Source organism: Galeopterus variegatus, unplaced genomic scaffold (genome assembly GCF_000696425.1).
Source record: "Galeopterus variegatus unplaced genomic scaffold, G_variegatus-3.0.2 Scaffold18635, whole genome shotgun sequence".
Taxonomy (NCBI): Eukaryota; Metazoa; Chordata; class Mammalia; order Dermoptera; family Cynocephalidae; genus Galeopterus; species Galeopterus variegatus.
Window position 1 is genome coordinate 637 of NW_007744746.1, and position 12,215 is coordinate 12,851.

The 12,215-nt window shown below is 47.1% G+C and overlaps 1 protein-coding gene across 1 annotated transcript; it reads left to right on the top strand.

Moving 5' to 3' along the window:
• Positions 1-231: 231 nt before the first annotated feature.
• Positions 232-11,480, top strand: LOC103582951 (SLIT-ROBO Rho GTPase-activating protein 3-like; the record flags this gene model as incomplete). Its single annotated transcript, XM_008564404.1, has 3 exons — positions 232-316; positions 6,101-6,128; positions 10,874-11,480. Coding segments are annotated over 3 exons (261 nt in total), but the record flags the coding sequence as incomplete, so codon positions are not given.
• Between the last annotated feature and the right edge of the window lie 735 nt (positions 11,481-12,215).

Genomic DNA, 12,215 nt, shown 5'->3' on the forward strand with positions numbered 1-12,215 from the left:
CTGGAGCCCTCCAAGGTCTGGCAGCTGCGTTTGGCAGAGCTGGGGATCTGAACAGAGAAAAGCAAAGGAGCAGATGCAGAGGCCTCTCTTTTCCCCACACAGGGGTCCCTGAGTCTCTAAGAATGATCTGACCTCCCTTTGACCTCCCTGTCCCAGAGGTGAGTTCCAGAGGCAGAGATCCCATTACTTGGCCCTGTAATCTATAACTTCCTTGTGCCTTACGTCTTACAGAAATTTAAAGAATATGTGAATGGCAGTAACCTCATCACCAAGCTACAGGCCAAGCATGACTTACTCAAGCAGACCTTGGGCGAAGGTGAGTCAGGTGGGAGAGGCCCACCAGGAGGGGCTGTGCTCCCAGCTGGGTTTTGTTGTGGTCCCTCGAGCTGCAGAGCTGTTTAAACTTGAGAACTGGGCACTTGGCAGAATGAGGCCTGTTATGGGACCCACCTAACAGGACTGGGCAGGCCTAGACAATTCCCTTGTTTCAGATGCTGAGAGGGGTCTTGTCTGGCTGCAGAAAATAGAGGGAAATCACTAATCTTAGTGTTGGTTGTGGGGAGGGACCAGAACAAAGTGGCAGAGGGGTCCCCATTAGGTAGGGGCTGGGAGAATCCAGGAACCAAGTGGTATTTTTCAGCAGGTACTATTTGCCAGGAATATTATCGGAGTGCCTTTTAGGATTCTAGGTCCAGAGAAGGAAAATCCATATGTATAAGGTGGCGTTTGGTCCTTGAGGGACCTGGACTAGGCTTAAAACCACCCAAAGGCTTCTGATGACAGTTGGAATAAAATCCCAATTTCTCTCATGGCACATGCGGCCTTATTTCCTCTAGCGTCTGCCTGCTTCCCTGACCTCAGCTACCCTTCTCCCTTCCAGCCACACTGAGCAACTTTCTGCCCTTCAAAACTCACCAAGCTCGTTCCGGCCCCAGGGCCTTTGCATCTACCTGTATAACCACCCCCCAAATCAGGATATAGAACATTTCCATCACGCTCAGAAATTCCCTTGTGTCCCTTTGTAGTCAGTCTCCCCATTCTCTACCCCAAGCAACCGTTGATCGGATTTCTATCACCATAGATTAGTTTTGTGTGTTCCAGATGGTCAGAGCTAGGGAACTTTTGGGGGTGATGGAAATAAATGTTCTGTATCCTGATTTGGGTGGGGGTATACATTTGTCAAAACTCATTGATTGGAAGGTAGAGGTGGGGAAGAGTTGTAATGAGCTTTTTCTTCATTCCCCCTCCCCTAAATGCTATACATCCTGACATTCCAGTATTGGGCCAGGGCATGAGGGGGGCCATGGAGGAGTGTGGGTAGCAAAGAGAAAAGGAAAACATTGAGAATGGAAGGGAAAGGCAAGAGACAGAAAGTCCAAGAGGATGTCAGGGTGAGTGCGTAAAGAGCAGCTTCCGAGACTAGCATTAAAGACGAGGATTGCTTTTTGTGGGCATGGGGCTGGGGTCTGCTTCTCATGAGCTGTGTAACAAAAGGCAGGCCCATATGAGTTGGTGGCTATTTGTATTTTTGACATAAGGTGCCCTGGATTTAGAAAACTAGATGTTTTTCTGACAAATAAGATCTTGGATGAGTCCTCTGACGGGGAGGAGAGTGTGCTTCTCTCTGCCTGCTCTGTGAGTGCTATCAGAAGCAACCTTTTATTAGTGTCCTTGCCTGAATGGCCTTAATGAAATAATAATAATAATGATGATAATAATAATAATAATAATTAGTTTTGGTTGGCATACCTCCTGTCCATTTGGCCCTCCAAGATTTTTTAGTCTTCAACCACACTTCACTCTGAGATTTGACTTACCAGTCCCTCTTCCAAGTTTTGAGCTGATTAGCAACAAAAAAACTGCAAGAAAATGCAGCCTCAGAAGTATAGGGGCAGCTGAGAAAGAGCCATCTGGAAGAATCTCCATGATCCTCCTTTCTAGCAAGTCAACAGTGGAAAAGCCCACTGTGCTTTCTTTGAAAACTGGGATGGATTTGATTGACTGGTCAATTATAAAGAAGTTTTTTTTTTTTTTTTTAATAGACTTTTTGTTTTAGAATAGTTCTAGATTTATAGAAAAGTTGGACAGGTAGCACAGAGTTCCCATTTACTCCACGCTCAGTTTCACCTATTATTAACATCTTACATTAATATAGTACATTTGTCACAATTCATGAATATTGATACATTGCTATTAACTAAAGTTAATAAATTACTGAGTTACTGAAAAAACTGAAGCTGAATAAATGGAGACCAAATCTCCAGTCATTTTTGTATATCCACTACACAATAAAGGTGTATGTGGATTCTTAGCACATTGGGTGAAAGGGGGGGATTTACAACCAGGAGAATTTGCCCCGACTTAGATTTTTTTTTTTTTTGTCTTTTTCCGTGTCCGGCAACGGATCGCAACCCTCAGTGTCGCCCCCGCACCGGACCGGGACCGGCAACGGGATTGCAACCCTCGGTGTCGCTCCCGCGCCTCGCTCAGCCAGTGAGCAGGAACCGGTCTGCATGTGGGATCCGAACCCTCGGGCGGGAGCGCCGCCGCGCTTCCCAAGCGGCGCACTATCCAGTGCGCCACCGGGCCGGCCCAGCCCCGACTTAGATTGATGAAGTTCTTGCCCACTGGGTGAAGGGGCACATGGAGAAATTCAGCAGCCCAAAGAGAGCTCAGGATCTGAGCTAATTCATTCTTCTGTGTGTCAGCCGATTCTTCCTTCCTTCCTGAGCATTTTGATTTTTCACTAGTTGAACGCTGTTCTCAGAGTAGGGCTAGGATAGGGTTTCACCTGAATCAGTGGCTTTTTTGTGTCATCAGAGGGCTATTTTGTATTGGGAGGGACGATCTGGAAATTTTGAAAACAGGTGAGAAATATAGGGTCAATGAAATATTTTGGCTGAAAAGATACAAGGCTTTTTTGTTGTTAATGAAATGATGTGCCCTATCTAGTGCCTTGATATCTCTAAAGTGCTCTTTTGACAGCATGGCTCAAAGAAACTACAATTTAGAGGAAACACAAGGTCTTTTGGTTCACCTTTACTTGGATGCAATTTTCTTAGTGAGATTGGCCCTAGAAATACAAATCAAAAAGCTTCTAGGTGGTCAGGAAATTGGCATTCTTTGTACAAATGATATCATCCCCATATCTTGAGAGCAAGAGCACACACTCTTATCTGCCCTTGGCTGTTGCTGTGTTGTTTTATTGGGCCATAGAATTTTCAGTTTATCATCATCTCTGAGTCTTAGATCTCTGAACTTTTTATTGCTCTGGGGTTTTGGTAGTCTTAAGCTCCAGGGTCTACACTCAAGATGTGGGTGGTTTTTCAATTTACTAAAGCCCCTCAAGGATGAAGAGAGCATTGTCTATAAAAGGGATGGCACATAACCTTTTCAGGCCAAGATTTAATAGCCCATTACAGACCAAATGGCCACCAGGACCAGACAGTCTGACCTTCTAGAAAATGACTTAGCCACCAACTGTAGAATATGTTTTAAAAATCCCAACAGGTCTCAGAAGGTAAAGGACATGGCATTTTTTGATTCCTGATATTTGTTAGAAGTTGAGACACCATATCCCTAAAGATGTTAGTAACTTGGGAGCTGGAATGTGAGTCTAAGACCGAAGGGTAATGTGTTAGATTCTTGCTGGAGGAAAGTCTGCCTTGAGTGTGTTCTGACATGCAACTCCCGTCCTAAACCCTTTGAGCCCTCCCTGCCCCTATCTGTCCATCCATCTCTCCAAAAAAAGGCACAGTGCTCGGCCAGACCTGGGGAGGCTGAGGTAGAGAACAGTTGTATATGTGGGGTGAGGGGTGGGACGACCTACTTTAGATTGGGAGATCGGAGAGGGCTTTTAGAGGAGGCTGAAGGATGAGAAGTCTTCAGCCACATGAAAAACTGGGGAAAGAGTGTCCGGGGCAGAGGGAACAGCATTTGCAAAGGTGGGAAAAGATGTGGTGAGTTAGAAGAACTAAAAGAAGGACAACATAACTGGACCATGGTGCGTCCACAGAAGAGTAGGCAGTTTTGGAATCAAGAGGAAATGGGGCAGGAAACGCTTTCTGAAAGTGCTCCCTATGAGTCAGTCACACTTGAATGCAACCTGAAGGGAAATGATGCGCTTTATGGTCAACCCTCCTGTTCTGTACCATCCCAGGCCATCGGCTGACCACTTTCCTGGGTTGCTGTTGGCTCTAACTGGACGTCTCGGGTCTACGGGAAAATTTAACTCAAACTGGTGTCTGCTAGGAATTTGCCCCAGACCCTGGACACACAATCATATTAAGCAGAACAAATTTGTCTGTTTCACCAAATTTTTCTCCTTTCCTGCTTTGGTCTTTGGCTCCACTTCAACCAACTGCAGCCACCCTTGTAAACTGCTTGTGGCTTCGGTCAGGAATTAAGGAATTGTGTGTCGATTCGCTCCCAGTTCTATTTTCAGACCTCAGATGACTCTCTTCCTCCCCTCTTTCCCTCCCTGGATGGCATTCTCCAGTCCAGACCTGTGCCGTCCAGTTTGGGCCGCTGGCCACATGTGGCTGTTGAAACTTGAAATGTGGCTAGTCTGAATTGAGATGTGCCAAACACACACCAGATTTTGAAGAGTTACTGCACAAAAAAAGAATATAAAATATCTTATTAATTTATTTTATTGATACACATTGAAATTATAATATATGTTTTTGATAGGTTAAATATGTTTTTAAAACTAATCTCACCTGTCTCTCTTTACTTTTTGTAATGTGGTTATTAGAAATTGTGGCTTGCATTAAATTTCCATTGGACAGCACTGGTCTAGAAGTTCTCAACTGAGGGTGGTGGTTCTCTCCTCCTAGGGGTGTTGGGAAATGGGGGACAGGTGAAGAGGAGATAGCAAGAAAAACTGAGGAGCAGCCATAGGGTGGGAAGGACACCGGGAAAGTATGGAGTCATGTAAACCAAGAGAAAGCTCTGTGAGAAGGAAGTAGTTAACTGAGTGGAATGGAGCTGAGAGGTCGGATAAGAGCAGGGAAGAGCATTGGATTCATCCACAGGGACATCATTGTTGACCTTAACTGTTGACCTCCACACGAGCAGTCTCAGAGTGGTGGGAACAGAAGCCGAACTGCGGTGGGGCAAAGTGACAATAGGAGGGAGGGAGCGACAGTGACTCTAGACAGCTCCTTCTGGAAGTTTTGCTTTAAAGGAGAGCAGAGAAATGGGGATACGGTTATGGGGAGTGATGGGGCCCACGGGGGTAAAAGCTAGGCTATGCATATCTAGAACATGTTCATACACTGATGGAAACGATTCAGAAGAGAGGAGATTGGTGATGCTAGGGAGAGGGGAGACACTTGCAGAAGTGGAGCTGCTGAGAAGGGCAGAGTGGTGGAACCTGGCGCCTGAGGAGAAGGTCTGGGCTTTGGCAGAGCGGGATGCTTCCTCCAGAGAAACAGGAGAGGAAGTGGAGGGTGTGCACAGGTGAGGGTCGGTGGCTGGGTCTCATGGAGGCACACAGATAGAGAACCCTGTCTTACTGATTTTCTTTTCTAATGAAGGAAGCCATAAGATCTTCAGCTAGTAATGAAGGCACAGGGGTAGGGTTTAGGAGCAATCAGAAGCTGTCTTATGCCTGGTGTCCTTCAGTGCCAAGCATGTGACAGGACCTCGGTCAATCTTTATTGACATAAAACAATGCAGGAGTTCTCAAACTTTGGTAGGCATAGACAAGATCACCTGAGCTTGGTAAAATGCAGATTCCTGGGTTCTTATCTCAGAGATTCTGATTTAGGAGATCCATGGGAGAACCCAGAAGTCTGCACTTTTAACCACAGCCCCAGATGTTTCTGACACAGCGGTCAGCAGACTGTGGTTTGAGAATCACTGAAAAAAAATGTATGTAAGCAATAAAATGTATGTGAATACAGCCCTACAAATAGGAGCTTTTAATAAAGAATTAATAAAACACCGTTCTTTCCAACAGACCATGCCTTAGGCATAATTAGATTTCACATTTCATAAGTAACTAAGTCCAGTTGTTTTCTTATTTTTAGAAAAAGACGAATGTTCTCTGGTTTTTAAAAAGCCCATTAAACATCAATGTGTACTTTTCTTTCAGGGGAGAGAGCAGAATGCGGCACCACCAGGTGAGAGCGCGAGAATCTTGTCTTTCACCCGCTGCCTGAGGTCGGGAGCAGGTTGGGGGTGGGGGTGGCAGACACTGCTGAGACCTAGGGAGGCCACCAGCGTCCCCGCAGGATGGTGCGGTGTGCAGAGAGGGCAGGGCCGCTGTCGTGGCCGCCCCGCTGGTTCTAGCATCAGGCTGGGGAGTCATGGCTCTCAGGCCGGCCGTGGGGAGGGCGCTTTCGGAGCTGCTGGGGGCCGCAGGCGTTTTCCCTTTGTGCTGTCCATGGAGTTAGGGTGGTGAGGGGACAGTAATATCTATTCCAGAGTGGCTGAGGGCGGCCAGGACAGGCGAGAGGCTGCGGGGTGGCGGCTGACCTCTCCCCCGACCTCTTCCATGGCTGCTGAGCAAAGGGCCCCGCCTGCCCAGGCTTGGGGTGTGGCCGGGACTGCGCATGCGCGCGCGTGCACACACGCCCGCACAGACCCCAGGAGGGCAATTGGATGGGCTGGCGGCAAGTGGCAGGCGGGCAGCTTCTGCTTTTGTTCCGCACCACACCTCTGCGCTTCTTCCTGAGCAGACCAGAGCCAGTGAATACCTTGCACTCAGAGCTGCCAGTTAAAGGCTGACTTGCTTCTCCCCCAGCTGGAACTCAGCTGGTGGCCTGGTGACCCAGAGGCCTGTGCTTTTCCATCATGTGGCAGTTGAGAGCTACTTTTGGCTCACTTTCTGAGCCCAGTGACCCGATGACATTCTTCCCTTCCCCACGAATTCTCCCCAGTGGCCCAGAATCCTGGAAAGCTGTCCTACTTGGCAAGAGCAAAGATGAACCCTCAACTCTCTCCTGCTCCTTGGAAAGGGAGTAGGCGGGGCGGAGGCTCGGAAAGCTCTGGGATTTTCAGTTTGCTGGGCCTGGGACCGGAAGACCGAGGGCTCTCCAGAAGTTCAGTCAGTGCAGCTGTTCCCCCGGGCCCAGGCAGTTTGGGAACATCAGGATGATTCATACCAGATGAGGCCCTTTCAGCGCGTGGGGCAGCAGCTGTGCAGGGTCACTTTCGAAGAATCTTCTAGAAACAAGCCTGTTTTTTTTTCTGGCAAGTGGATATTGTCATAGCCCCCAAACAACAAAAGTCATATTTTACACCAAAGCCTGCAAATAGTGAAGCAGATGGGGGACAAATTGAGCTGTCCCTCACTTCTTCCCAATTCCTAGAATTCATGCAGAAGAGTGCTCCAGCAGATTGCAGGAGAGGAGATCTGTGATCAAACCCTTGGCCAGGTCTCAGGGTCCTCCCTCGGGAAAGTTGAGGGTTTGTTTTTTGTTTTAAATGAAGCCCTCTGAGGTGTTATATTCCTCACCCTCCTTGACCTAGAGCCTGAAAAATCCAACCTAAGATGGCCAGACTTCCCACTTAGATACCCTGCACTAAACTACAGACCTAGTCCTATGCACTCAGGCCCTTGGCCAAGGTCAAATGCAACTTTATTAGTAAACTAAAAGTCTCCCCATACCTCCAAAATAATGATTTAACTTGTGGAACTCATGGCCAACTTGGAAGTGATTTTAAAATTAATCTTAAAGGCCCTGGGTGTGATGTCCCTGTATGATGGTTCTCTGTATCTTCCATAGATTCCTGCACATGGTCGTTGTCATTTTGGATGATCATTTAAGCAGGTTTCCTCAGCCAAGTTGCTGTTGACCTTATACAGATGGACCAGTTTTAGCATATGGGCTGTAACATGTTGTGTTTTTCTCACAGTTAAGAACTTTACCTTCGAATAACCCAAATTCATATTAACTCTGTAGTTTAGGCTGGCCAGGTGTGATAATAAAAAGTGTATTGTAAATGGCAAAGCAAGATACAAAAGCAATGTTTGATTACTGTGATTCAGGCAAAAGTCTGGCTTCCCTAACCCAGGTTGACATTCCCCCGTGATCTGAATTGTCCAAACGGATGTAACGTGGTACAAACCCATGCACAGCCTCCGAGAGTCTGATGCCATTGATTTACAATATTGCCACCATTTTTGATGTTGACATCCATGTCTATTCGGTTGTCTAGGGAAAATTTTTTATCACGTCCTTTTAGTCAGAGAATAATTTTGAGACCAATTCCTGTGTTGCTAACGTATGTTAATTTTCACCTTGGTTGAAAGGCAGAAAGGGGACATTGGTCTCTGGTTTCTCTTTCTTCCTCTCTGTGGCTGTCTCTGTGTTCCCTGCCTCTCTTTCTCTTTCTTTCCTTTTTGCTCTGCACCTGAGCAGCAGAAGAGATGGAAGGCTTAGGCTGCCCCACTTTCCTTGGCTGAGCTGCCCCCCTGCTCCCCACTTTGTGTCCCACCCAGCACTTCAGTAAGTCTATATAGATCTAATATCGTGCAAAGTTGGGATAGCTACGGTTCCTTGTCAGAGATTCCAGTCAGTGCACAGAGCACCGCACACAAAAAAAGAAATCCTGGTGGGATTCAAACAGTCCTTTGCTTTCTGGATTGGGCAGGAAAAATGGGAAAACATCCCATTCTCCCTTTATTCTACTTTGTAAAATTTAAAGAAAAAACAAAAACCCTTAGGTCTTCTTTTAAGGAAACCCTCCAGTTGGGCATCCTTGATTTTTTGATATTGGATGCCCAACACCTGCATTAAGAGTCTCCACTCTTGCTGGACGTGGGAGTTTAATAGATAATTTAATGCTACTGCTGGGTGTTCTATGATAAAATCACTTTCTCACACTAACACTTGAGCCTATAGTAGGAAGAGCTGAATTCTACCTCCCTCAGTCACATTTTATTTGTGTGGCCTTGAGCAAGTTTCTTCATCTCTCTAGGCTCATTTGCTCTCTGCGTAAAGTGGGTTTAATAATTCTTGCCTACCTCACAGGGTTGTTGTGAGGTTATCATACAGTGTGAGATAAGGAAATAATCTGGGAACATTCAAAAACAGAAACTCCAAACACTATGAAAACAAGGTAACAATGTTGCTATCCCCAAGTTATTCCTAATCCCAGAATTTAACACATATGGCCTTGTGTCACATTTTTGGCATTCTTTTTTGGCTTTTGCACTTGGAAATTCAAAAGTGAATTCATTGTGAGAAATCCCACCCCCCACATATACACAACCCAAAAAGTAAGTAATTTTTGAAAAAGAAATGACATGGACTTAGCTAACCAAATTGACATAGATCCAAGATGGGCTCGAAATAATCTTGCCTGTTTTTTTTGTTTTTGTTTCTGTTTTTCAAAATTTTGGTCTGTGCTGTTATTTTGGTTCCATTGTTTGGATGGCATGATATTTGGATTCACCTGAGTCTTGCCCATGCATGTCCTGGAGCTAGCAGCATTTGCTTATTCCTCAAACACCTGGGAGAAGTTGGTTAGAGTTCCCTAGGTGGTTGGGCTACTGAAGGAGACAGATGTGACAAACCCAGAAAACAGAGGCAGCATGAACCTCATTTATCTTGATTGCCTATACTGTCTATGAGATTTCTTGCTGATTCACAGAAATCCATCAAGACTTGGGGGACCAGATCTTTGCTTGTCGTGTGAGGGCATTATCTGTGCTGAGTCCCCACTCATTGCTCCCCCAATTTGGAAACAAGCCATTTGAAAATGACCTGCCTCTCTTGGTTAGGGACCCTCCTCCTAACCTCAGAAAGCCCTTTGCTCCGGAAGGCTGTCAGCACTGAGTCAGGCCGGAGTGGCCAGTGAAATGAGCAAATATTAGCCAGCACAGGAATATGCATGGTGAGCAGTTCTGGAAACGGGTCCAGTGTCTGTGGCTGTCTCCCTGTTCCTGGTGAATTGTATGTGGTTTCCTCCTTGTGGCCAAGAGAGGAGCACAGGGAATGGAGATCCTAAAGTAAAGCAAGACACTTTCATCCTGACCCCATGGCAAGGGTTAATGGGGTAGATGAGTCCTTAGCTGAAATGAAAAAGTGCCCTAAGGCTCTGTGACTGTGGCCTGGTAGGAAAACCCCTGGACTTGGAGCCAAAGAGGCCTGGGATTGGGGCCCAGCTCTGTCAGTTCTCCTCTCTAGGCCTCAGTTTCTGCCTCTGTAAAATGGGGTCATACATACAAGGTTGAGGTGACGTTCAGTGTGATAGTGGATTTGAAAGTGCTTTAATTGAAAGTGTACTTGACTAAAGAATAGGATACTATCATGTTCCTGGGTCACCAGGGACCCCAAAGAAGCTGCAGCCTCGCTCCTGGCATCAGTTTCTTTGTCTCTGAAATGAGAAGAATCACTGCCTGCATCTTAGATTAATGAAATAAAAATTAGTTGAGTGCATTTGAAATGCCAGAAGGCGGTAGGCAGATGAGTGCCCTGGTACATCAGGAGTTGAGACTTGGTGATGAATATAAGCCTAAATAATGAAAATGAACCCTCCCAATCATTTTTGAAAGTCTCTTGCTTTCTTGGGCTACCGATTACATCTCTCTCCCCTGATCCCCCCTCCGTCTGGTCAGCTTTGCAGGACGACAGCCTCTGATCAGAGTTTCAGTGGTTTCTTGGACACATACTATTTTCTGCCCTGTGATTTAGTGCATTTTTGCTATATGAGAGTTCCTCCTGCTTGGCATTGTGGGTAAATTGAGATCCCTAAAACATCCAGAGGCCTTCAGAGGGACAATGAAACCAACATTGGGGGCCAGGGCTTCCACTTGCATCTCGTGTTCTCCTCCAGTCGTGGGTTTTAAGAGTGTCTTTCCCAGTTGTGTGTTTATGTTGGTTGCTTTCTTGATTTCTTTTGTTCCGTTTTCCCCTAGGCCCCCCTGTCTTCCCCCTAAACCACAGAAAATGAGGAGACCTAGGCCTCTCTCAGTGTATAGCCATAAACTCTTTAACGGCAGTATGGAAGCGTTCATTAAGGTACTTGCTGGGGAGCCATGGAGTCCGCGAATGCGCCCAATGTAATGGCAGCCTCTCTCCGCCCTCCTCCACTCCAGCTGGCAGCCCTGTTCCTACCAGAACTTACCACCTGTCCCCTCGGCCAGGCCCTGTTGAGCTAGTTCCTCACTGCAGCTGCTCTTGGCTTTAGTGAGGACTTTTGGTCAGAGCTGCTTTGCCTCTGACCAGTCGCTGCTAAGTGCCACCCATGATTCTCACCCCTAGGGGGAAGGATGAGGTCATGAGGAAACCCAGTGACATCCAAATGGGGTCAAAATGGCCAGCACAGCGGTCCCCACCAGCCACGCTGTACTGCTTCAGGAACGCAGTCCCAGCACCTGAGGGACAGTGAGAGAGAACCCCTTACCTCATTCACACCCACGTCTCCCAGGAGACTGATGGAAAGTGACACACACACACACACACACACACACACACACACACAAACACACACACATCCTTGCAGGTAACAGTGGGTTTTATATGAGTGATTCTTTTTTAGTTGACGATATACCAGCAAAGGAAATACAAACAATTTTGTGAGAGGAAATCCTCCCACGTAGTCTTGCTTCTTGTTAGGTGGATCAGGAGAAGCAGAAGAGTCGCAGTAGTCCCTTTAGAATTCCAGGTTGACCCTTTACACCTTAAACTAAAATTAAAGCATTTCAGCTAGATGAGTTTGCCTTTTCTTTTTTCTTTGACGTAAGGGGTACAAAGTCAAGCCATCCCAGACATAACGGCTCGAGGCAAATCAGGGTGGTCAGGGGTGGCAGAGAGCAGCAGGTGCAGGAAGGGGAGGAGCATTCTTAGCACTACTTAGGGGTGGGGGGGAGTCCCTGCCAGTTGAGAGCCCACCACCATCCAGTGAAGACACTTTCTGCAGAAAAGAAGGCTGGCGTCAAAAGTAAAGGCTCTTGGGCTTTGCTGATGATTCTGGAGTTGTGGAGGCAGCCCCCACTCCAGCTCTCTCTCCCCTGTCTTCAGACGGGGTGTAGCATAGGACTTGCAGGACAGGGAGGGACTGGATACAGGGCTGGCCTCAGGTGGGGGCAGGGGTGGGCAGCATCAGCTGGGTCCCAGAACTATCTGTGCCTGTGGGCCGAGTTCTGGGGAAGGGAGAGGAAGGGGGAGAGGAAGAAAGGGAAAGTGGAGATGGGGGCCCCAAATTGGGATTGCCAAGGGGCATGGAAAAGCAAGGGCTGCTTTAGGATCCCCAAGGGG